At 33.3% G+C, this 26,482-nt stretch overlaps 2 protein-coding genes and 2 pseudogenes across 3 annotated transcripts; 2 read left to right on the top strand and 2 right to left on the bottom strand.

The window, feature by feature from the left end:
* Positions 1-499: 499 nt before the first annotated feature.
* Positions 500-4,780, bottom strand: LOC120160789 (amino acid permease 6-like). The gene is made up of 7 exons (XM_039171127.1): positions 4,620-4,780; positions 4,194-4,427; positions 3,984-4,077; positions 3,379-3,593; positions 3,158-3,300; positions 1,426-1,653; positions 500-1,065 (listed from the first exon to the last, which is right to left on the bottom strand). Exons 1-7 carry the CDS (start codon positions 4,729-4,731, stop codon positions 640-642), a joined length of 1,452 nt encoding a protein of 483 aa, XP_039027058.1. The 5' UTR covers positions 4,732-4,780; the 3' UTR covers positions 500-639.
* A 6,732-nt stretch (positions 4,781-11,512) lies between these two features.
* Positions 11,513-17,008, top strand: LOC120160815 (annotated as a pseudogene).
* A 2,595-nt stretch (positions 17,009-19,603) lies between these two features.
* Positions 19,604-22,055, top strand: LOC120160790 (probable beta-1,4-xylosyltransferase IRX9H). Of its 2 annotated transcripts, XM_039171128.1 has the most exons (4): positions 19,604-20,403; positions 21,111-21,360; positions 21,479-21,697; positions 21,946-22,055. In XM_039171128.1, exons 1-2 carry the CDS (start codon positions 19,643-19,645, stop codon positions 21,304-21,306), a joined length of 957 nt encoding a protein of 318 aa, XP_039027059.1. In that variant the 5' UTR covers positions 19,604-19,642; the 3' UTR covers positions 21,307-21,360; positions 21,479-21,697; positions 21,946-22,055. The 2 variants fall into 2 exon arrangements, with proteins under 2 accessions (XP_039027059.1, XP_039027060.1); XM_039171129.1 differs by lacking the exons at positions 21,111-21,360; positions 21,479-21,697; positions 21,946-22,055 and adding an exon at positions 20,957-21,011.
* An 832-nt stretch (positions 22,056-22,887) lies between these two features.
* LOC120160816 lies at positions 22,888-24,581 on the bottom strand (annotated as a pseudogene).
* Positions 24,582-26,482: the final 1,901 nt, after the last annotated feature.

Here is a 26,482-nt window from a genome sequence, read left to right on the forward strand (position 1 = left end):
TTTCTGGTTTTGAGTATTTTACCCCAAATTTTTGTAAAAATATAATTACACTATAGTCCTCCAATTTTTGGTACTTGAATTTGGATCTAAATTTAATTAAAAATTCACTTTGGTCACCGAATTTAATTAAAAATTCAATTTAGTTTTTAAAATTAATTTCAAGAAAAAATTTCAGCCCTAATTTAGGGTGTGACATAAATATGCGTGATAAAAAATGATGTTATTTTTTTAGAGGTCACGTGTTTGAACAGTTGTATCGATAGAGTGTGTTCATTGCCAATTAAATAAGAAAATTCTGAATAAATTCTACACATTATAATCACCTCATACTAATAAAAATAATATATAACGATTAGATTATTTATATTGTAAAGAATAAAAATGTGGGTGTGATACAGGATTTTCTATGGGGTTTTTTTTACCGATAATTATGGTAATGCGTGGCCTAGCGTTGTGTATATTTCGATAATGTTTTAAAAACCACATTTTCCATGAAGAACATTGCAGAAACTGACTTAACATTGTTTTTCAAAAGGTAACACACTATAAGCAGATTCATATTTCAAATACATAAGAACAGTGAACAAATTACAGGTACTTATTGGACAATGTTTTCATAGTTTCTAACAATTAAAAGTGTCATTCCTGAGTCTGAAAGGGTTTATATGTCTTCAGACTTTGAATCAGTCCTTGAACGGATCCGGCTGCAGCGACGAGTGAAACCACCAAACAAACCCAGCTAAGTATTTTTAACCATATCCACCGGAACGAGTATTTCGGAATTTTCGTTTGTGCGATGTGCATCTCTATTGGAAAGTAGACCGTCAACGGCCAAAACGAGCCGGCTCCGATGAGACCCAAGAAATCGTTGAAGAAAGGAAATATCATTGCTACGACAGCCGTTACGATAACGTATGATGTCCTCCATACTAACCTGAAGAAGTTGACGTAGTAAATACCGTACAACGGAATGTCAACGGCGTGTTCACCTGTAATAAACTTGTTATCAGACCAGTTCCTGGAACACCAACCCTCAACGAACCCGAACAACGGTTGTGCAAAAACCTGAATGCGCGTAAACCATGGTTAGAGCATATTATTAGATAATGAAAATATAAGAAAATGACACGTATGGTGATAAAATTTACTATCTTAGAAGTAATGTTATTTAGATTGATGCAATTCTAAAAGTGGATGTTGTCTTTCAAGATTAATAGTCTTCGAGATTTGATACACACAAAATAAAAAAAGTGAATCTCACTTAATAAATTAGATCTTCGGAAAATGTAGTTTCATTTTCTTATTTTGAGTGTATAAATTCCGGAAGACTATGATAATTTTAAAAGAAATGTCCCTTGTTAAGACTACACTAATCCAGACTAAATTACTTCTATTTTTGTGTGTTGTAAGGATATGAGATTTGACCTGATATGCACCAATGAGATGGATGGCAATGCAAACGTTGGCAAAATCAATCAACCAAAATGGTTCATAAAAACCAAATCCTGTAAGAAAATTCCCTGGCGCATCGTTGCCGAATGCTGCATATCCGAAAACACCGCAAAGTACATAAAATAAAGTGGTTGTCGAAACACCAACGCTTGTTGCTCTTTTCATAGATTTGTTCTCCGGAGGGCTCGATTTGACCGTGTCCTGTAATCATAAAAATTCCATTTTTCTTAGACAAAAATGGAAAAAGATTGTTTATAGTGACGATTAGATGTATCACTCATGTTCTTCTTGTTTTGTAATTTGTTCCTATCTATGGCGACGAATTATTCTTGAGGCTGCTCTTTGAAAAAAGTGATTCTTCCTTTTTTGATATGCGATAAAAAAAACAATTGAAAAGTTAAAGAAACACAAGTAGATTGGATGTCACAATCCGTCGCTAATAAATTCATTGGAATCGACAACTCATAAAAAAGAAAAGATGGTCGACAAAGAAAGATAGAGATGGGAAGACTTCTTTCTTTTACGAAAAAAGGAGAGCCTCAAACTCTAGAATATTATACTCCACTTGATCAAAGGCACATAGGAATCTTGGTCTCACCTATGCAAAATAAACTATTGACTTTTATTTAGCATATAAGGTGAAATATGAAAAACAAAACATATGTTAATACCAAGTTCTATCTGTAGGTCTATATGACAACATTTTGTCCCGATAATATACAAACAATCTAAATAACTTATCTATAGTATATCTATTTTCAAATAAAAACTGTTTTTTTCCTAAAATGAACAAACCGTTCTTCTTTGTCAAACTGCTTTGATTTTTTTTTCTTGACAAAGTTATTAAATATTAGAAAAATGATTTCCCAGGCCTCCATCTCTGAAAAATGATTGAAATTCAACATGCTTTTGCCTAATACCTAATCCAGTTGACCAGAACCGTCGCCGAAAGCTGGTTTTCAAGTGTTTTCTTTTTCGGTTTTCTTTCGTAAGTCATTGACGTTTCTTTTTATGATTCTTACAAGTAAATTGTTTCTACTGAACTGTTCTTTCATGGATTACGACCTAGCAATCAATTATATTTAAAGAGTTTTTCTTCTCATCGATGTAAGAATTAATTAACCATGGTAATGAATCCGTTTATCTTCACCTACCACACGAATATAAAATTTTATGTTAAAGAGAGATTTATAAAATTAAGGAGATGAGTTTATAAAATTTGATGAGACGAAAATATATTATCAATAAAAAATATTTAAATTATATAATAATTTAAAAATTTTAGAAGAACGACCCTATCAGCCATTTCCATCCATCCCTACCTGTCATGCCATTGATATGTTTGAAAAAATATATCCCCATAATCCATACGCTACCTGTTTACCATCACAACATATATTCTCGCCCCTAAACACATGTACGTGTGTTTGCATAATTGCATGTATACATATTATATACGAATATACGCATGAATGAACTGAGGGAATGTTAGGGTTGGTTGCATCCTTTGGAAATACTAAATTTTCATATAATTTAGATATTTTCTTTGTATTTTTTTATCAATGATTTTATTTTGTATCCTTTAAAATTTTATAATTGTACAACTTTTAAATTTTTAATATAACTTTCTAAATTTATACCTAACATAAAATGTTGCTTTCGCTTATATATATATATATATATGGTAGGGAGGAAGTATACTTGCCTGAATCTCGATGAGTACAGTGGAGTAAGCATAGGCAAAGGCAATGTCACCGATGGCTTGGAAGGTCCTCCAAACCTTTTCTGATCCCGACACGTCAACCCCTACTGTTACACCCGTTAAGGTTGTCCTCACATGTCCCCCACCTTCATGGAAACAGTTACGTTAATATTCATTTCAATGAGTTTGTTTTGTTATTTTATGTGAGATGTTCATGATTTTACCTGCAACTTTGGCAATGGAGAGGCCGAGACCGATGGAAGAATAAGCGAAAGACATGATGGCGGCGACAATGGAGAGCCAAGAAAGCTTGTCGAAGTTTGGGATTTGGCTCAGAACGAGTTGGATGGCAGCGAAGATGGCCATGAATGAATAGTTTGATGTTTGGCACTTCACATGATGGCCATGCTTGTGGAAGCAATTTGACCTTTTCACCGCCCTGATGATTCACAAGCTAATTAACACAATTGATTAAGCAAAAGGAAACGCCTAAGTCAAAAAAGGGTATTTTACAAGAAACTCAAATTCAAACTTCAAAGTTACAAAATCTATTGCTATAATGATAAAAAATAATTCTAATGATTGACTAAATATTTTCTTTAATGCTCCAAAATAGAGGTATTTTTTATCCTAAAATAAAAAGTTAGGAAATGCTAAAAAAATAAAGACTAAAATGATTATTTAATCAAATGTTATGAGTCTTTTTATACTAAAATAAAGCGTGAAGGACCAAAATGCTAAAAAAAATGAGTCAAAAAAATCAAACATTAGCAACATTTTTGGACATTATACCAAATCCATTATTCTTTTTGACTATCTGTATACTTACACCATACTGATCGATGCTGTGATAGTGTATCCAACGGTTATTCCAACAAGATTTGCATACTGAGCCAATCCACAGAGCTGAACTTTTCTTCCTCCTGGAAAAAAGAAAGAAAATATTTATATACACACGCATAACCAAGAAGTAATTTCACTTTGAAAGCACATATTTTTCTTGGAACTGTAAAATCCATCATTTAATATGCATTAATACCTAAGTAAGCTCTAACAACATCCATGTAGGTATAGTTTCTCTTTCCATGGACAGGATCAGGAGCTCTATAGCAGTCAGCAAGAAGAGTGGAAGTGAAGTATGTGATGAAGGAGAAAGCCATGAGAACCGCCGGGCCAGCCACCCATCCCAGTTGTGCAATAGCCCATGCAAGAGATAACACTCCAGAGCCAATCACAGCAGTGATAATATGAGCACTTGCAGTAACCCAAGTCCCTTTCAAAAAAATAAAAAATAAAACCCAGAGCCGCATCAAAATCAAAAGTTACATACGAATACGATTATATAACTAGAGTATGTAAACGTTGCCGATAGGTTAAGAAAACATCTGAACATATATTATCTCATATTCATCTTAGATTTTATTTTTATTTTTAAAAGTAAACATTATAAACAGCTTTTATTTACCGGTTCTCTTGGGTCGACCATCGTCATCCAAGTTCTTTTGGATATCACCATTCTCGTACTCTCCAGAACTTCGCTCGATGGACATGCTGGTCTTCTGCATCTGTTTAGCCATGTACTATGCCTTTCCTGTCTGTAAACTTTCTTGAAATATTCGGTTATCATATAAGAGAGTTGGTGAAGCGTTTAGATGAAAACAATGCAATATAAAGGGGTTGGTTGTAGCTTGAGGGGGAGTGGAATTATTAACAGCGATTTGAGCACAATTGATGGTCGTCGTTTGTTCTTATGGGATCTTCTCAATCGGGCGGTCCCCACATTTTATGTAGTGCATGGGAACCATCCATTGTGATATCTCTCAAAGTAGACATAATTGTAAGAATATTATACGAGCCTTCCGGACTCGATGGACGTTACTTCAAATATTTTTTTGAACAGTGTAATGTAATTATAAAGTAGAATATTGATAAATTTATATATATTTAGATTTAAGTTTTATAAATAAAAATCGAGGCATCGTACTCTTAAAGAAAATTAACATAATTGAAGTAGACAATGTGAGATAACAAACACGATTTTACCAATATCATAATATCAACCCTAAACAAATGTCTAATTCACACCTTTAACTAGAGAATTAGTGTTGGGAAAAAACAATTCTCAGCCGTGAGAATATTCTTTAAACTTTCAAAATGAATAATACCGTGTGATGGATGCATTCGAATAATTCTTATTTGGAAATACGAGTACAAATAGTGTAGTACATAATATAATATTTACTTATTTAGACCCCCAAATATTTCTTTTTCCTTTTTTTAGGATTTGTTCATTATTGGTTTAGCCAAGTATTTTTCATTCACTACTTATTTTGAAGTGTTTTATATGTTTTGTCGTAATTTTTGGTTATGTTTTTCTCTTTTATTTTATTTTTCTCTTTTTATCTCTCTAATTCTAATTATATATATATATATATATATAGTGAGTTATATTATTTAATGCTTTTTTTTAATTTTTATTATAAAAAGATAGATATTTTTTGTCCACTCTTGTAATATTTTTCTTTTTCTTTCAGGATTAGATTTATCGTTATCCCTTAGTAGACATTTATTTGGTTATCTTGTTAATATATCCCTACTTTGGATCCCCAAGTCAGTTTTCTCATATTGATAGATGTTCACAATCACACTAAACATGTAGTGTTTGAGTTGTGATAAACAAAAGTTAGTTGTATTCTATTACGATGTTAGAGTGTTGATGATGCTCATCATTCACCACCGATAATGTTATTTATTTTCAAGTTTTTTAGTTGTTTTATTTAACTTTTCTTCTTATGATCATAATTTTATTGTCAAACGATTAATTTTTATTCTTTTGATGTTTTTCGAGTTGTTTTATTTATTAAATAACATTAACTACTATTAATTTTTTTAATAATATAGGATGATTAATATATGTTCATAATCTTTCTTAACCATTGACAACACACACATCTTGCAAACGTAACTACTCGAACCAAGACCTCAGGAAATAACAATATTTTTTTAGCAACTTCTATTAGTTAAAAATAATATAATATTACAATACAATTAGACATATTTAATAAGTTATATTAATATAATCAAGAATAAAACGCAACAAACCTGGCCTTGACTAAGCCACTATCTTCGTTAAGTCGGTTCCCAAATTTAGGCTTTGGGGTAATGACAACTTTTTGTCCTCAAGACACTGTGGAACACACGTAATTAATTAAAAAAAAAATTGATTGGCCCCTTCACATGCGATATTGGTGATGAGTATCAGATGCAGGCAATAAACATTAATTTCTTTTTTATTCATGGCCTTATAAGAATTTGCACATGGCCTCCAACAATCTAGCCACGGCCTTGGTTAGGAGACTAAATTTATAAAATTTCGATGGAAGTAAAGTTATAAAATTTCATGGGACGAAAACAGATTATCAATAGAAAATACAAAGAAAAAATTTAAAATACAAAAGAATTTGTAGACAGATACAAATGAAACGTTAGGGGTCAAAAAACTAAAAATAAAATAGGACAAAATGACCAATTTAATAGACGTAGGAGGCTAATTTTGACATTATACGTCGTTTGAAGAGTTCTCTTTTAATGGATCGAGAGTCATAAACAAGGAGGAGATTAGTGTAGAATCAAGGGGAAGGAGATAAATGGATAATTAGAGTTGACAGATATGGAGTTAAAAAAGAGTATTTGAATTTTAACGTTTTCAGTTGTGATCATAGTTTTCAGAACCGGATCGGTTAGCGAACCGGTCATGCTACCGGTTCACTGGTTCAACCGGTAGAACCGATCTGATCGGTCGGAATAACCGGACGACGTCATAATTATTTAAAAAATTAAATAAAAATACCAAAAATATTTAATAAAAAAATTTATATCACAAGTCATATTCAAAGCAAGTCATAACATATACAAGTTAAAAACCATAAAATCAAGTGAAACAAAATGATTCAAATTAACTACAACATAATAATTAAGGTAAAACATATTAAATAATAAATATAATTATATAACTATAATTAAAAAAATAAATTTGAGGCTAAAAAAATCCTAACAAAATGATATTGTTTGGTTTAATTTTTTTAAAAAACAATCCCACATGGCTAAGAAACATAGAAGAACATCCCAAAAGTCTAAAGAGTAAAAATATGAGAACAAAACAATCTCACATGGCTAAGACACATAGAAGAGCATCTCAACTAATTTCTATAAATAAAAGAGGTAATTTGACATTTAAAATCATGGAGTCTTTTGGTGAGCATTGAGTAAACTATTCTTTCACTTCAATCAAGTTCGAGTTTCAATATTATATTTCGAGTTTGAGTTGAACTTGACTCGTGAGTTTGAGTCGAGTTGAGTTTACTTTTAAAGTTTTCAAGTTCGAGTCGAGCTCATCAATACTCGAGTTCGACTTGACTCGTTTAACAAACGACGTCATTTGGTTTAATTTAAAAAAAAAACAAAATTAGCGGTTTTCCCGGTTTTTTTCGGTTTTCAACCGGTCCGGTTTGAACGGTTCAGTGGTTCCGGTCGGTTCACTAATAGCGGTTCAACCTGTGTAGATTGAACCGGACTAGGCAGCGGTTCCCGGTTGAACCGGTCGGTCCATTCCGATTTTCAAAACAATGGTTGTGATTCTTATATGGATATATTTTATACATTCTCGAAATGTCAGGTGACGCTTAAATATTAAAAGATATTTCATACAATTGAAGAGTCTAATAGAGATCTTATATTTGATAGGATGACTTAAGTAGATTAACATGTATTCTCGAAATGTCAGGTGACGCTTAAATATTAAAAGAGATTTCATACAATTGAAGAGTCTAATAGAGATCTTATATTTGATAGGATGACTTAAGTAGATTAACATGTTCGATAGAGTCATCACTCTTTACTTTTCAAAGATCAAGACAACATATGTTTTTAACAAGGTATCAACTTTTTGTTGTCGTGAGATACTTTAGTTTTTTTCACGCGTAGTAGACTTTCAAATCTAATTTGACTCTAATTTTAAACCCGATCCTCTAAGATCATCTTTCTATAAAACATATTTTCAAAAGCATTTATACAAGTAATTTTATAGGTGTTTGAATATATTTAATTCAAAATAATCAAAATGGTTTTATTTTATCGGAACACATACATATTTTTGTGGAATATAATTTTTGAACCTATATCGACTTGAACAAAAAGATGATAAAGGATTGACGTATGTGATATGTGTATGATTAGTGTCACATCCATTTTAGGTGAGTATCGAAACGAGTTAATCGTGTCGAGGCTATGCGAAATGGAGATATAGGGGGCAAAATTCATTCACATGATTATAGGTCAACAATATTCAATTTACAAAGTGGGTCAGTTCAATGAAGTGGATGTTGGTACCCACTTGTTAAGACCTAATTTAGCTGTACAAAATTAACCAATTGTGGTTGTTAGGACGTAAGATCCGCCTTACCTTCAAATTAACGATCCACAAATCCAAAACTTAATTGATATAATTCCCTTCAAATTCCACGTGTCTGTCTCCAACAATCAACAAAAAGAAACAAAGTCTAACCATTTTATCAAGTGATTCTTATAGGTACAATATTATTATTAGAAATGAGTATATGATTTTATATTAAGATATGAATTTATAAGAAAATAAATTATCAATAAAATATATTTAAATTATATAAAAGTTTAAATTTTTTAAAGAAAAAATTATTTCTGTCGATTTTCTTCGATTCATCATTAAATCCTTGTTATTATTATTGTTGTACAAGTGTCGGCCCCGACGTTGGAGGGCGTAAAGGCTTTTCATACTTATTGGATCCAATATCTTTTCTTGTAGCATTATTTTATAATTTAACTGTCTTTTCCAAAATATGCTAAACCTATGCTATATGTGGCCAAGCATTTCCTCCATGGAATTTGGCAGCCTTTTATCACAACCGCGAACCGTGCTTATAATGGGGACTCGACTCAACCTATATTATAATATATTATGTGCCATTGCTTTGTTCTTTGATAATGCCCAGCTTTTATATTTCATAGGTGGCTGCGCCATTAAAGATCGTGGCCTGGTTCTTGCATTCATTAGCACTGTCATATCCCAACTTTCTTATTTCTAATCTAAACGACAAAACTTTCATTGAATAGTCATATATGTTTCAATCATCTTCACAATATTCTTGGCATTTTTAGTTAATAAATTACATATATGCGAGAGAATTTTGAAAACGAGTTTGATGGAAGTTGTGTCGTTGGAAAGTAAAGAGAAGAATAAATTCTGATGCCTGGATCCTTGGACTAAAGCACTAATTGGTTGAGTGTAATCTTTTTGCTTAATTAATTTTTCATTTGATTAAAAAACACACTTCCGTTATTGTGGGAATAAGATTAAAAAAGCTTAATTATTTAGATGCTTTTTTATCTTTATTTAGTACAGTTTGTGTCTAAATTATTAAATACAATGAAAATATTTATTGATAAAATAAAACAAAAAATCAAATATATAAAAAATAGATGGAAGAGAATACAACAAACATTAGGGTAAACTACATGTTTAGTATCCAATCATCACTTGTGTTTCGTTTTGATCATTCAAATATTTTTTTAAATCATACATAACGTTTAGTTTTGATTTTATTTTGGTCACTCGACATTAAAATATCAACGATGATGTTGATGTGTTACCATAAGATAATATAACGTCATCATTGAAAAAAATAAAAAAAAATATTTCATCAATAGTTCTATTAATTTTTTAATAGCGAAACAAGTAACATTAGGTAACCTTTTTCAGGCCATGCAATCAACGTGGATTCCAAATCAAGATATACTCAGAGATGGAGAAACTAGTAAGGGGCTTTAAGCATGGGATTAGTCTTGTGAGGTGGGAGAGTATTTGTGGGTCGCAAGAGGAAGGGGATTAGGTTTTAAGCATTTGAATCACTAGAATGTAGACTCTTTTTTTTATGAAGATTAGGTCCAATCAATTCTCAGATAATGAGAATCTATGGGTGCAAGTTCTTCGATCAAAGCATTTGTTCTGGTTTTGCTTCAGTACAAACCATGATCTTGGGCCTTTGCAACATATGACAAGTACCGCCAAGCGGTGGTGTTAGATTAACAAGGATAGATCGAGGAGAATGTTAAGTGTGCAGTCGTACTTAAAATTTTACATTTTCTTATATTTTAAGTTTTTGTTTTATATTTTTTATAGATTATTTACCCTAAAATTTTATCCGAGTTTAGATGGGGCAATGAGTTTAGCAAATCAGCTTGCTACTACTGAAGGTGTTATCCGAGTTCGGGGATGGCAAATGGATTCATGGCTTCTCGTAAAACATTGGTGTTTGTATGGACGGAGCCGTTCTTTGTATGGGAGAGACGGTTGCCACTTTTGAATATGTTGGTATAACAACATTTTAAGTACTTTTTAGTTTAAATATTAATCAAATAAGTCCTTTGTTTCTTTTAATTTTTCTGATTTAAGTATTTAATAGACCCTTGACCCTTTTAATATTTGATCCTAATTCCGTTCCTAGTGTTTGCTCGATTATAGATGTCAAGATTTGGGAAACATACGATGCATTACTTCATGCATGAAGGCTAGATAAGCGCAAGGTATTTTTGGAGCTTGATAGCTTAAAGGTGGTTAAAATGATCAGTGGTGGAAGTCCACTACTGTTAGGGGAATGAGATTTTGCAGGCCGAATTAAGAGTTGAATAGGGATCCATGTCTTTAGCATTCCACCACCAAGACGATCGCCTCAGACATTAGTTCTCAAGTTGGTTAACAATGCCTTTATATTTAGAATGCTTAATGTAAAAATAAGTGTCGAAATTATTTTCAAAATTAATTTGTAGTGTTAAAAGAATTTTTTATTAAAAATAAGTGTTTAATATTTTTTTGTTATATTTTTAGGTGTCTAAATTTATCTTTTTGGTCAAGTACCTAAAGTATTCGATTTTTTCATCTAAGTACTTAATGTACTTCTTAATTAATGTTACACGTCAACTTTTTTAGAACTTAGATGAAAAAAATTGAATACTTTAAATACTTAGATGAAAAAATAATATACTTTAGGTACTTATTTATAACCTAAGCCATAAAAATAAAGCGATTAGCTTCTTTATTTCTTTTCTTAAAGGAATGCATTTTAAGATAACAAGTTAAACCCATCAAAATTAATTTTTGTTAATATAAAAATTATTAATTAAATATTAATTTAAATAATATTTTTACTACTTTGACAATTTAAATGATGCAAGTTCACATGTAACTAAGCATATATTTTTCTTCAAGATTAAATTTACAATTTTGATTTGTTCAAATTTCTTTTTACAATTTTGATATATTAAGTATAAATAAAGGCAATGGATCTGTAGAGAGTTATTAGTGTCTTGTTTTTCTTATGTGAGGTTGCTTTGTTCTTTGATGATTGTATGAGAGTCAAAAGAAAAGGAATGTGGTTTTAAGGAGGACCGTGGATTTTGTTACCTCAGTGTGAACAAGAAAGAGGGATGCAAGATTTGTAGATACTTGATTTTTATTACATATGTTACGACGTCTTGGGTGGTTAATTAGTTGGACTAATAGATTTGAACAAGCGAAGAAGTTGCCCGATGCAAACCCGCGACCGGCTAAAATACAGCCGGCTGTCATGTTGGATACAGTCCAAGAGATTGCAGTTTACACCCATAGGTTTCTTAACCTTGATCTTTTCCAGCAAGGGTACAGAGCATTTGTTGTATTTTCAGTTATGTTTGAATTGTGTATATCATCCTTTTATGTTTTGTGTTTGTTTAGATGGTATCAACTTAAAATTACTATGAGATGGGAAAATGATCAATACTTCTATAGGAGCACCTTCAAGAGTCATGCAATATGAAGGTAATTAGTATAAATTTTAGTGACTTTTTGTTTCTAATGTTTGATATCTATTTGCCTCCACTCCTTTATAGAAAAAATATTACAATTTTCTTAAGGTTAGAATATTTCTATTTATAATTTTAGTAACATTGCACATGTTGCTACATTCTGGCATTTTGTATTTAAAGCAATCGCACTAGAGACCTAAACATGAACCTTGCAGTGTTCTCAATTGGGAAGTGCCACTGCATGATAGAAGAATGTATTATGTTGTACAATTAATTGATCAAAAATATTTTTGATGAAGTTGAAGCAAATACATTTGATGTCTGTTATATGCTTAATTATAACTCAACCATTGGTCTTTGTCTTCATGCAGCTCCAAATGTTGGTTCTGATGATGTATATGGAGTGTGGAGGATTGATGATACAGACAACAGTTTTGCAACAAGGCCTTTTCGAATAAAATATTTGAAACAGGATGTTCTTTTATCTATCTTGGTTGCGCTTAATCTGCCCCTTACTGACAATGAGGTATATAATCTCTCTTTTTATCTCTTTGCACATATATTCACATTTACACGCTACACACTCTTTTTGCAGTGGAGAGAACAACATGCATTGCCAGAACTCACACAGCTCTAATCTGCTTGTACCACTGATTCACATATTTTCATTAGTAAATATATGACTTAATGTTAGTCTATTAGAGGTTTGATGCTTTGGTCTTTTGATGTTAAAAGATGCCAAAATCTGTACCCCAGCCACCTCTTAAAGAAAAGTGATTGGATTTTCCTAAAAGTTATGACTTTCACCGGTGTTCACTTCATTTGGTTTTTGTATTCATGGAGGAAATGCATGGATTCTTTCCTACCTTGATTTGTTTTGCTATGGCTGAACCATTAAAAGTCAATATATGTAATTTTATATCCTATTATGATGCTGATGTAGTAATATCTGACAGGGCCCTTCGTCATCAGCTGTCATTTTGAAGTTTGAGCTTCTCTATTCTCCTGTAATGGAGAAAGGGTAAGTTGATAAGTCCTATTTTCATATGACTCCATGATTTGAATTTAAGTTGGACTTGAATTACTTCTGTTTCATTTCTTACTTCCTTTCTTTTCTTTTTTCAAGTTAAAAGTGCTCATAAATGACTGAAAACCACTGCATTCAGTTCTGAGTTTCAGGCTTCTTCAGATGGTAACCCTGCTGCTGTCCATGAATTTTGGATCCCTCCTAAAGCTCTTTTTGGACTGCATTCCTATTTCCCTTTGATTCATTTCATTCTGTTCTTGTGGATGTAAGTGTTCACGACTGTCTTCTAAAAGCTGGTTCTCGCAACGGCGCAAGGAAGTACTCAGGTTTGTCACAGATTCTAGAAACAGCGATGCTAACTTCACACAAGACATATTCCTTTCATCACCCCTTTTGTACCTTCTTTTGGGGTGAGGGGATTCTTGGTGGAAATGAAAGAGAAAGAGAGGGGTTGTTCTGTTTATACAGTAAATTATGTTGTGTAGATATGTTGCAGTAACCTTAATTGTTGAATTATTCCAGGGTTTCTTACAGTGCCCCTGGTGCCATTGCTGGTGGAACTATCCATGGATCTAGTCAGGTTTGTTCTAATAATTGGATGTTAATAAACACTAACATATCTATAATGGGTTAGGCTATTCATTTATGTGGTGGAAATTATGAGTGTAACATAGTGAGCAGAATTTATTAAAATTATGATGCTTTATCATCTATGATAAGAAAGTTTTATATGGCCGGTTTTAGTTTAAATTTTTAATGAAGGTATTATATATATTTGGGGGGGGGGGGCGTAGATATTTTCATTAGAATTTCTTAAGGATTTACTTGAGCAATAGTTCAAATTTATCTTATATTTTTATTGGGTCTTATTATCCTTGGTAGTCAGTATTCTATCCACTGACAGTTCAATTACGTGATTCACTAGGCACTAGATCAAGTGGCATCTATTGACTTCAAATATGCCATGATTGTTAAGGCATTATTAGATGCTCGTGACACACTGCTTGCAGAGCTGCGAAGGATTGGCAATGGTATTAACAAAGCAATTGATTTGACTGAATTTACATCCACAATGGATGAAACAAAGCTATCTGGTTCTATTCTGCAAGCAAATCCGGTTACTTCTCATGCTGAAGTTTCCGGACAAGGCAAGCCACAAAATGGTCTTGAGGTCCTTGCTTTATTTTATCCAGCAGCATACACTTTCCGATTTATTTGCCCATTTTTTGGTTTTATGGATTTTATATTGATTGAAATTATTATACCTTCCCCTCTTTAACAGGGAGTCATTGCAGATTAGACGTTCAATCGCTCCAGAACTTATCCAAGGATGATATAATTAAATTGTTTAATCTATGGGATGAACAAGTGTTGTATTTGTGGAAAATATTTCTGAATTTCCACAGGTCAGGTTATGCATTTTCACTTGTAGTTCTTGCAAGAATACGAAGTGTATTGAGGCGTGTTTAAACTCAAAAGTATTTTCTTGCAGATAATCTAGTTGAACAATATCATTCACTTTATTTATTGTCAAATATTTACTTGGACCTCACATTATTAATCTTTTCTTCCCTAAGTACTAATCAACCGAAAAGATGAGTTGAGCCCCTTAATGTAGCTTTCATCATATTTGTGCATATTTTAGGTGTTAAATTTGCATTTTATTCCAGGGATAATAAAACACAGATATTGCAATTCCTTCGTGATGCATGGGTTAAGGATCGGAGAGCGGAATGGTCAATATGGATGGTTTACAATAAGGTTGAAATGCCTCATCATTATATAAATGGTGGTTTTGATGAGCCTTCCCATCATCTTGTGCATAAGAGAGGTCCAAATTTGATGAAGTTAACCGATGATGTAAATACTTGTTTTACGTTATTGTTGTATAAATATATTGCTGTTGGCTTAAGTATTCAGTTAGGAGAGACAATAGTTCTTTCACTTGGTTTCTAATTTGGAAATTTGATCTAGTGCAATGCAGCCTGCAGAGATAGCAACTATGCAAGCTGAGCTTCATCGGCGCAGTATTGGACAAATGAGGGTATTCTTGTGTTTATGCTTCTTGTTGTACTTATTTCTGTATCCCTTAGTTTATGGCACAATTGTTTGCACACTGATTAACAATCGATCGATCCAAGACATGCAAATATTTGGAGATCCTTCAGCAGTTCCTATTGTAATTATGGAACCTGTAATGAATGTCCCTCGACGTTCTATTAGTGATAAGTCATACTTGAGGAATTTCGATGTAATGAGTTTAGCTACCACAACCACTTTTTCTGAAGCTGGGAGTACAAGTGCTGCAGAAAATAGGCATGACCTGAAGATTGTTGTCTTTGTGCATGGTTTTCAGGGACGTTTAGGCTTCCCACACTTGTTTCTTTGGTTGTAGTTTTGTTTCTTTAATTTAATGCTATTTATTCCAGTGAATTATTTGATATGGAGTACGCAAGGACCTGAAGTAATTTTTTCATGCACCTTGAAGGGCACATACGGTTTTTTTACGTCTAATCCTGGCTTGAATATACAGGGTCATCATCTGGATTTGCGGCTTGTTAGGAACCAATGGCTTTTACTAGATTCGAAGATACATTTTCTTATGTCGGAGGCAAATGAAGAGAAAACATCAGGAGACTTCAGAGATACGGGACTAAGGCTGCCGCATGAAGTGATTGCTTATGTTAAAAAGAAAATGGATAAAGCTTCGAAAACTGGGCACTTACGAAACATCAAACTTAGTTTTGTCGGTCACTCTATTGGAAACATTATAATAAGAACAGCATTAGCAGGTAGTTATTCTTGTCTAAAGCTTCATTTTGCAGTTTTATTAATTTTGAAATGTGTGCTTGATATGTGCTTCTGTATGCACAGATAGTAGTATGGAACCTTACCTAAGATTCCTCCATACGTATGTATCTGTGTCTGGGACACACTTGGGATATCTATACAGTTCAAATTCTTTATTCAATTCTGGGTTGTGGCTTTTGAAGAAGCTCAAGGGGACGCAGTGCATTCATCAGCTGACTTTCACAGATGACCCAGATATCCGTAACACTTTCTTCTACAAACTTTGTAAGGTAGTGTGAATAAAGTCGCATTATGGTTTGCATTTTGCCACCATTCTCCTTTTATTACTCACTATTGATTTGATTGTGCATTTATGCTGAAGACATGTCAGAAATATGTAATTATTTTTATGCTCTGAATTTCTGAAATAGTCGATTTTCTTTTTTCAGCAAAAAAACTCTGGATAGTTTCAAGAATATAATCCTCCTTTCGTCACCCGGGTATTCCGTGCCTCTTTGAACTTGTTGCCATCTTGAGCAGTTTTACCTTATAGTCGAGTGATAATTCAATAACTGTATAAATTAAATGTTTTCCCTTCGACTCATGAGGTCATTAACAGATGACTTGCCTCACAGGATGGTTATGTCCCGTATCATTCTGCCAGAATTGAAACATGCCGGGCAGCATCATCAGACTACTCCAGAAAGGGAAAAGCATTTCTGGAGATGTTGAACGACTGCTTAGACCAGATACGGTCACCTACCTCTGAGAACCATCTGTTTATCCGTTGTGATGTCAACTTTGACACGTCCATGTATGGAAAAAACTTAAATACCTTCATTGGACGAGCTGCTCATATAGAGTTTTTGGAGTCGGATATTTTTGATCACTTCATAATGTGGTCATATCCAGAACTACTTGAATGAATATATTACAGGAGTCTGGCTTTTACCTATGGTATCCAGATTGATCGCGAATTGCGCAGAGCCTACAGTCAATGTTTCAAGTTTTCTAGCATACCAAATGAGCAAGATTGGCACAACAGGGATGGATAGATCCATCGAGAGATGGTAGCTGCTGTAAATTAGTACGTCGAAGATGCTTCTGTCGAAAGGTTGTATCTATCTTTGATCAGCCGAGTCTTTCTTTTTCCTTTACCACGGAATTTTACTGGCTCGGCATATGAGTTGGAATCAGTAGATAATTATATATAAAAACTAGCAATGTAAAAAAAAATCCAATAGGTCAGTTTGTTTTAGTGAATGATAGAGAATGATCATGTTTATGTATGTAAACATGCGGAAGAACCATTGGAATGAATTCAGCAGACAATTAGTTTAGAGCCATAATTTTAGTTTCAGAGTATATTCTCTTTTATGATATTTGCTCTTTTCAAAGATGATTTCGTATGCAAAATGCTGTGGTTCAGATGGATTCAAAATCCAGCAATGCCAATTCTCATTTTATGCTGTACTGAAAAAAATTAACTATTTAAATTGCAAGGACTAATCTATTTGGATCATAATTTAATATATCCGTAGTTTTCTTTTACTTTGCAAGTGACTTTAATATATTTTAATTAATATTTAAATAATAATTAAGGACAAATAATTAGAGATCAAGACGTTTGTAATAATTTGATAAAATCCAATGATCATCTGTTAATAAGTTTAATATTTTTTTTTAATTTGTAAAAGTTGAATGGCCAAAATGAATATTTGAACATAGTTTAGTGACATTTAAATATTTTTGTGTACCAAATAATTATTCTCCCTTAATTATCATTTCACAATTCGTAATCATCTATCTTTAATTACTTAATGTGATTAAAGGTTTGTTTGTTTGGCTGTAATTGATTTTCCGAAAATGAATTAATGGAATTTAAATTCTGGAAAATGAATTACATTTCTGGAAAACGTTTTTCGGAAAATATTTTCCGTAAAATGAATTACATTTTTCTGAAAAACATCTGGAAAACGTTTTATGATGTTTGGAAGATGTTATTTAAACCTTTTTTCCAGAAGAGTTTTTTAAAAATTATTTATTACAAATTTTAAATATAATAAATAATATTATTTATGATAAAACTTAGTATTATTATTTTAAAATATTAAAATAATTTATTTATTATTAAATATTACTTTTATAATTTTATTAATAAAAATATTAATATTGGTATATTTTAGTGAAATAAAATATAGAAATTATATAATTATTAAAGTAATAGTGTTATATTATATTTTAAAAATATTAATAGTATATTTTAAATATTTTATTAAAATATTATTAAATATATAAATAATATTCATTATTAAATATATAAAATTTTTTATTATATATTATTAAAATAAAAATATAATATCTTATATTATTATAATATAATTGATTATTTTATATAATATTAAAAATATAATATTATTATTATAAATATTAATAAATATATTTAAATATTTTAATAATTAATATTTTGATGAAAATGATATTAAAATATTTTATTAATATTAAATTCATAAAATAAATTATTTTGATTATTTATGTTTGAAGTGAAAAGTTCGGAAAATGAATTTCGGAAAATAATCCGTAAGTCATTTTACAAAAAACACAAAGGAAATTATGTTACTAAGAAAATGAATTACGTTCCGGAAAACGAATTATGTGAAACAAACACTGGAAAATATTTTCCGAAAAACGAATTACGTGCAACAAACACGGAAAAATTTTTCGAAAACGAATTACATGAAACAAACACGAAATTTCGGAGAAAACCAATTCCGTAATTGATTTTACGGCAAACAAATAGACCCTAAGTTAAATTGCGATTATGAGTGACATTGAATTGAACTACGATCATCAGTGCTATTTACTTATTTAATCATATGTAATAACTAGTGAATCATGTCAGATCCAATACTAATATTGTTTGATTTACAGTTATTTGTGACTGGAGACCATCTGGGTATATCTCATACTATTGAATACGTATACAATTACTTTTGGACTGTTATTTGTGTGTCCAACATACGCAGATCGATATACTCTCATATATGAACGCTTATACCATATTTTTGTGATAAATAAAGGCTTGAATTTTCATTGATGCTTGGGATGTCAAAATAATCCGTCTCTATATATTATTTATCAAAATAATCACTAGTCACTCTCCTTTACATTTTACTTATGATTATCCTGTTATTTTAATGTCATTTATAGTTAATGTAATCTATATTTTGTTTCCAAAAAAAAGATAAATGGTATATAGAATTTATTAAGTGGTCTCAATTAGTAAATAAAGTGTTATATTTTTTAAAGTTAATTTGTTTTTGAGATTTTAAATTCGAGCGGTTAATGTATCATCTTGCAATCATCATGTATTATTAATAAATAGGATTATGATATACTTACACCTAATATAAAATTTTTAGTTTTATACATTTTAAGATCAGAAAATAAAAACTGAAATTAACTTCTTATTTTTTTTTATTAGTAAATATCATCATATTTACTGTTATTAATTTTAATCTTTAGAAAAGTATAAAACTAAAAAAAAGTACACGTAATTGGATCTGCCTAATAAATAAATAGTGTATATAAAATATTGTATATAGCAGTAAAACATAAGACTACGACACAAAACATGTAAACTGGCGAATACGCGGTGATGAAAATAAAAGTAAAAGTAGAAAGCGAAGCTGGAAGTGAAAGACGATGAGTCTCCGCGGCAACTCTTATTAGACTAGATCTCACCCCTTTCTCTTAAACATTCCTTTATTTATTTTTATTTTTAGTCGACAAATCAGATGGCTTCGATTCGTCGAACTCTCTCTCCGGCATTTCACAGCCGTTCCTACCAGAACGGCGCCGGCGGATTCTCCTCGTCTCTGCGTAACAAGCTCTTTCATAACGGGAACGCTAAGCATTTCCCCTCTTCCACTCCGTCGAAGCTGTTGTTCAGCGCCGTCAATTTATTTTACCGTCGAGGATGGCGGCGGCCTTTTTTCCATTGTCTCTTCTTTTTCCTAATAGGGTTGCTTTTCGGTATTGTTCCGTTGGGACACATGGAGACCGATTTCCGACCCGAGGATTTAGCTCCTCCCGACCTCGGACTGCCGCATGTCGATCTCCAATCGGAGGATCCGATTGTTTCTTATGTTGCATTGGGCGTTAACACTCGATTGGAAGAACAAAAGGAAGTTGCCGATTCAATAGAGCCTTTAAAGCAGTTAATCGTCGTTACGCCGACTTATAATCGGGCATTCCAAGCTTATTTCTTGAACAGGTTGGGCCAAGTTTTGAGGCTAGTGAAGCCGCCGTTGGTTTGGATAGTGGTGGAGGAGAAAACGGTGTCGTTGGAGACGGCCGAGATTTTGAGGAAAAACGGGGTCATGTATCGGCACGTCGTGTCCACGCGCAATTCTACTAACGTGAAGGACCGAGGTGTTCATCAAAGGAACGCCGCTTTGGAACATATCGAACGGCACAAGCTTGACGGGATCGTATTTTTTGCCGACGACGATAATGTCTACACCCTGGAGTTGTTTGAAAGCTTGAGAACTATAAGGTATTTTTAAATTTTTTTTGAGGGAATCTTGCTTTTGAAGAGAGTTGATGAGGATTACAAATTTGGGTCAAAGCGGTTGGGAAGTTAATGGTTATTGAATTGTTCTTAATAACATCTTGTTTTCGTAGAGATTTTGGTTTAGTAGTTTGGTGAGTATCTGAAAATTATTGTCATTTCCAAATGATAGCATTTTTTGTTTGTGGATTAAATCCGCCGTTTTAGCTCTCTATTATTTACCCGGATCTAGTTTCATTTTCATATGACATTCAGCCTGTATGTTTCAAGCTTTGCCTTCATCGTTTGTTTTGTTATGAACTTGTAATCTTGATCTATGTTGCCCGGAATCTTTATTTTTCTCGAAATACTCCTAACCGATTCATGTTCAGACATTGGTATGTGCTATTCAGAACTTGGTTATTTGACTTAAAAGTTCAAGCTGTTAGCTGATATTTAGAAGTTTTCCCTTTTCAAAAGACTAATGAGGATCTCAATAACTATTTTGCTAATTCCTTAGCTTGGATTGATATGACTTGTTAATTGTTGATTGCTCTAGATTGAATTCCGAGTTTGTCTTGTTCATCTGCATGTTATAGACTACAGATTGCTCTCCAATGGTGTAGCTGTAAAGTGACTACCTTGAAATGCTTCATCTTTTCCAATTATGCTATTATACACAAATTCATGATATGCATCTTCTTGTGTTGTAGCCGTTTCGGAACTTGGCCTGTTGCCATGCTTGAACGAAGCAAAAACAAGGCTATTCTGGAAGGTTCAGTTTGCAATGCGAGTCGAGTAATTGGATGGCACACAAATGAGAAAAGCAAAAGACTTCGTAGGTTTCATGTTGATATGTCGGGATTTGCTTTCAACAGCACCATCTTGTGGGACCCAAAGCTATGGTGACGCCCCTTCTCAAACTCAATTCGACAATTGGACACAGTGAAGGAGGGTTTCCAAGTATGAATCACATTGTGTTGCATTTTGCACTATTTCATTGATGTCGATGTGTATTTTCTCTACAAATGTTAGGCTTACAGCTTGATTCTTGTCTTTGCTCACTTTTCTTTCTATGCAGGAAACAACATTTATTGAGCAAGTAGTGGAAGATGAAAGCCAAATGGAAGGTATACCACCTGGTTGTTCGAGGATTATGAATTGGCATCTACATTTACATACCGACAATCTTGTTTATCCGAAAGGCTGGCTACTTCAGAAGAATCTAGAGGTTACCTTGCCTGTTTAGTGATGAAAGCTCAGTTCCACAACGTTTTAATGTCGAGGTGGGGATAAACGGGTAAGATATTCAATTCTGAATTTCCCTTGTAGTAAGTTTGACTTTTATTATAAAAAATATTGGCCTGTCCGAGAGATAGGAAAAAAAGCACACACATGATACGTGAAAGGTGGCAAAGAGAGAACTAATGACAACAAAACAGCTTGAGACAACTGTCAATCGTGTATAATTTGCATTTGATTGTACTACAGATATCTAAACGTTCTCTTATGCCAAATAGTTTCTGATCAGAGCTATTTTTCTGACAGTTCTGCCCGGTGGTGCATTAGTTAAGCTTATTCCGAGCCGATTTGCTGCAATCATCGCCATACAGTAGAGCCTAGTGCCTGCAAAATTATTCATCTGGCAATGACAAAGATGTAAAAGATTTGTGATTTTTCTTGTTCATAGAATTTTGTAACATGAAATATTCTTACGGAACAAGACTTCACTGCACAAAATGGTCAGTGGATTTGTTTGTGGATCGGTAGTCTTTACCCTTTACATTATATCTCATTCTTGTTGTAAGTTAAATGTTATTTCATTGTTTTATTCCACTCTCTAGAATTGGGATAGTTGAAGTTTAACAGGTTTTATTTTTTTGTCCATTGTTTAACAGGTTTTAACACATTGGATTACTTTTATTGTTTTTTTTTAATCTTTTTTACACTTAATTGAACTGGTTTTATAGGTGAAGTTTTGTTCAGAGTTTGTTATGTTAATAATCTCTATATTAGAATTTTATATTTTTTAATTTTTTTAAAAATTTTAATCTTGACAAAATGATATGATGCTATATTGTATTAATTTTTGTTTATATAAATATGCCTATTTTAATATTATATGATTTATATAGAAAATTGCATCAGTTGGATCGAATCCAAATATATTGGATTGACGATCTCATAATTATTTCATTTAGATCAAACCATCTTTCCACCGATCCCGAACCACCAGGCTGTTCAAAAAAACAGGAGCAGCTGCAAGTCTCTGTTCCATCAGTTTGCCAATCTTGGAATCCATGAATCCCTCAAAGATTTTGTAGGAACAAACCAGCTAATTTCACTAGACTATCCTTATAGCCCATCTTGTCACCCCACTGCAATCCAATAAATAATGCTTCAAGTTTTCGAGTAAAATGGAAGACGCAATTGAAGAACAATGGTGAAAAACCTATAGAAAAAAGAGAAATCCAATTAACAGTGTTCATAGGATCCAGGATTTCAGAAGGAACACCCTCAATCTCGGTCGGAATTTTGAGTCCGAATACTGCAGTTGTTTTGTAGTTTGCCTCCAAAGACTCCCCGAATGAATGACATCGATGATCTTTCTTGGTAAATTAACTTAATACGACTGCCTGTTCCACCATAGCTGCCGCAGAAAAAGGGAAGAACATAACTATCCATTGAAATTGAAATGCATACACCAGAAGCCATGTTCTATAGCTATGTTGTTCCGACTCTTGATCTTCGTATACGTTCTTCCAGACCAGCCGGTATGCTTTTGCATCTTTTCTGCTAACATCGCTGCATACTTGGTCGGTTGTAGCATTATAAATGCCGCACCGAAGCAAGCCGAAAATGTCGCCTGTGGCTCCTTCACACCATCTTCTGTCCCAGCAACCTGTTTTGTTTTTTTATGATAAACAATCTGTTATACACACACACACATATATATACATATACATGAAGAAGGTTTGTTGAAGTACCAGAGCAGTGTAACCACTGATGAAATGATACATGGTTTGAGCCAAGCTCAGCTTGCTCACTGGAGGAAGCACACCAAATGCACCACAAGCCAGTAGGATGACATTCTTCGGATGAGGCCCGACACACAGTATCTTTGCATTCGGGATATACTCGATCAGATAGGCTGTCCTTGTGTTCTCTGCAATCAATTTTATCGTTAGAACAGCAATTGCCTGGATTCGAACATTATTTGTTCACTATGATTCAGTTCTTACCCATGACAGATTGATCGAGTGATCGACTTCTCGAGTATGTTCATCGAATACAACATTCTCTAACACTGGGGAACAATAGCGGTCAAGTTAGATATTGCTATAGGTTCACCATTAAAGTAGATGAATCCGAGTTCTTAGCGGTCCCGAACTTGATGGCATTCCAAATATCAGGCTCCTTCTCTTTAGACAAATCAATGCACTTAGCATAACAACCTCCTTCTATATTCGACACGCCATTCTCGCTCCAGCAATGCTCAATTGCTCATCATCTCCGATTAAACACCTATTATGATCAGTGGACAAAGTTGTCTTCCCAGGATCTGGCGCATAGGCATGAGATATTGCATAACACTGAACAAACCTTTCTTCATTTCCCCTGCATACTGTGTGCCTAGAATGATCATCTCCCTCCTATCAAGGTTGAGGAAGTCATGTAATGGGTGTACCAATTACACGGGAACTGCCCTTGGTGAATTCCGGGTCGCCGAAGTTGTCGAGCTCATCCGGAGTGGGTCGAATGCACCTGTGACACACCAAATTATCATATTATCTTGTTTTGAAACGAATGGAATGGAAGAAATCTGCAATTCTATTTGTTTTTGGTTCGTGACTTACATGTTGTGCATGAACAAGGAATGGTATGCTCTGGCAGATATGATACGGACTTTGAGTCTGTGTTGTGGATCCCAATTTAGAAACTGATCATTTACGAAAACCTGAAACAGATTCTATCACTACATCCATCCATTCCTAAGACGCAGGTTGATCATTTAAGGCGAGATACGTGGTCTGAACTCAGCAAGCAACCCTCAACTTAATTAACTAAAACTTGAATAAGTACCTTATCCAAGGAATTCAAGTAATCCACAGCTCTTCTCTGTTCACCATGAAAGTATGCTCCTCCATTTCAATGTTCGGCGAGCCAGACGAAGCTGTGTCAATTAAGTTCACCTTTCACCAACTTCGGACCGATCTCCCTCGTCAAGGACGCCAAACAAGCACTGTCCCATACAGAAAATAATCACCGTATAGAAACACGACACTAATGATGCACTAATTACCTGATGGATTGCAGCTGCTGTTTCTGGCGCTCTATTTCAGTGTTGTTGCTAGAAAAAACACCTTGGGTGTTTTCATGGGGCGTATTGGGAGCCGATTTCTTCTTCTGAAGAGAGTGAAGTTCGTTGGTTGTAACCCCAGACCGATTCGGTTAACTCGATCCGATCTGGAGTATCACGTTAGGACCACCGGAGCGACCCACTATAAAAATAGCGGAAAATTTAAAACTTTTATTAAAACATGTAAATTATAAAATGATATATCATTACGCAAAAATAAAACATATTTTTAAACTCGTATATAAAACAAAATACAATTACTTACCCTCTAATCACATGTACCATACTCTGCAAACAAAGCCGGAAGAGCTCCTTTACTAAAGTCGATAGATGCACTGGTACAATTCTTTTAACCTGCAATGGTGAGTAATAGAGTGAGCTTCGGAAAGCTCAGTAATACATAACTACCAGATGATGCTGAAGAATGTACAGATACAGATAAACATGTATTTCCTTATCGGTTCAGATATTTACAGATTTTTATGCTGAGCGGAAATCCTACTGATGTTTCAAGTAATAACATATAGTATTCATTTCAGATGGAACAATATTTGGGATGTTTAGGTTCAGGAGATCAGAATAGGTTTTCTAGTGTATTCCCATAAAACCAGTAAACAAATACAGGTCTTTTTAAAACATATACATATACACCCCCATCCTTTCACAATCTGTTTGTGTAGGTTCCCCGGAACCATACACCCCGCACAACCAGTGAGGCTCTGAGCACACAGCCGAGAAGCCTGTAGATATACTTCCTCCAACAATAAACCCCCCATATAAAACATTTCTCCGTTAGTAAACGGAGATATCATAAATCAAAACAGAATTCAGATCAGATATCATAACAGAATCCAGATCAGAAATCAGAACAGAATTCAGGTAATGTATCAGAACAGAATTCAAGTCAGAAATTAGATAAAATATTTATGTGATTAGGGAACACACCAGAGTTTATGGATATTATTCAGACGTACAGGATAATCTTAACAGGCAGAGACACACGGATCTTCAGTATACCGATAAAATATCAGAATTTAGAATCACTATTGGAAGAGTTCAATAACTGACGGAATCATCAGTTATTCAGAATGTGAATTGAGCTGATAAGGAAGAACTAAGATTCAGAACCTTTACAATCTATGTCGATTGATTGGATTATCGAACAACTCCAGATGAATAGCTCCCAGAACTAATACTTGTCAACTTATCAATTCACTAACCTTTCAGGGTATTTACTCTTTAATACCAAATATTCTTATCCATAGATCATCTTCTGAGTCATCACTGAACAGATCTTAAGGAGAAGAACAAATATTCTAATGCTCTTTATTTCATTTCCATGTTTAAACTATACCAGGAAATGCCGACGTACTTAATTTATGATTCATAATCCATAGAGATGATACATCATATATGTTCATCCGAGTTTCCAAACATATTCCATTCTCTTACTTAATCCTCAATTCTTGAGGTTACTTAGTTCATTTAGTAGTCAAGTCATTTACAGTTACTTTAGGGTTTTTTATAGTAATTCAGACGTTTCTGAATTTCAGATACATATTGTACTCCTGTTCCGTTCAATTTGGTCTTCATTGTGGATTTGTCTAACGAATATCCTCTTCTTAGTACAAAATGCGATCTAGAATTGAGCTGAGCTGAATACTTCCAAAATTATCATCGAACCAAACTTGAGAAGTCGAACACGCATTCAAGTGACATTTATGC

This window comes from Hibiscus syriacus, unplaced genomic scaffold (assembly GCF_006381635.1).
Source record: "Hibiscus syriacus cultivar Baekdansim isolate YM2019G1 unplaced genomic scaffold, ASM638163v2 tig00111393_pilon, whole genome shotgun sequence".
NCBI lineage: Eukaryota > Viridiplantae > Streptophyta > Magnoliopsida > Malvales > Malvaceae > Hibiscus > Hibiscus syriacus.

Bases quoted from the DNA above. Each gene is read 5' to 3' on its own strand.
- LOC120160790 (XM_039171128.1), top strand. From the start codon at position 19,643: ATGGCTTCGATTCGTCGAACTCTCTCTCCGGCATTTCACAGCCGTTCC. The intron at 20,404-21,110 runs GTATTTTTAAAT...CTTGTGTTGTAG, and splicing joins GAAAGCTTGAGAACTATAAG to CCGTTTCGGAACTTGGCCTG.
- LOC120160789 (XM_039171127.1), bottom strand. From the start codon at position 4,731: ATGGCTAAACAGATGCAGAAGACCAGCATGTCCATCGAGCGAAGTTCT. The intron at 4,428-4,619 runs GTAAATAAAAGC...TTTTTTTGAAAG, and splicing joins TGGTCGACCCAAGAGAACCG to GGACTTGGGTTACTGCAAGT. The intron at 3,594-3,983 runs GTAAGTATACAG...GTGAATCATCAG, and splicing joins ACAGCATCGATCAGTATGGT to GGCGGTGAAAAGGTCAAATT.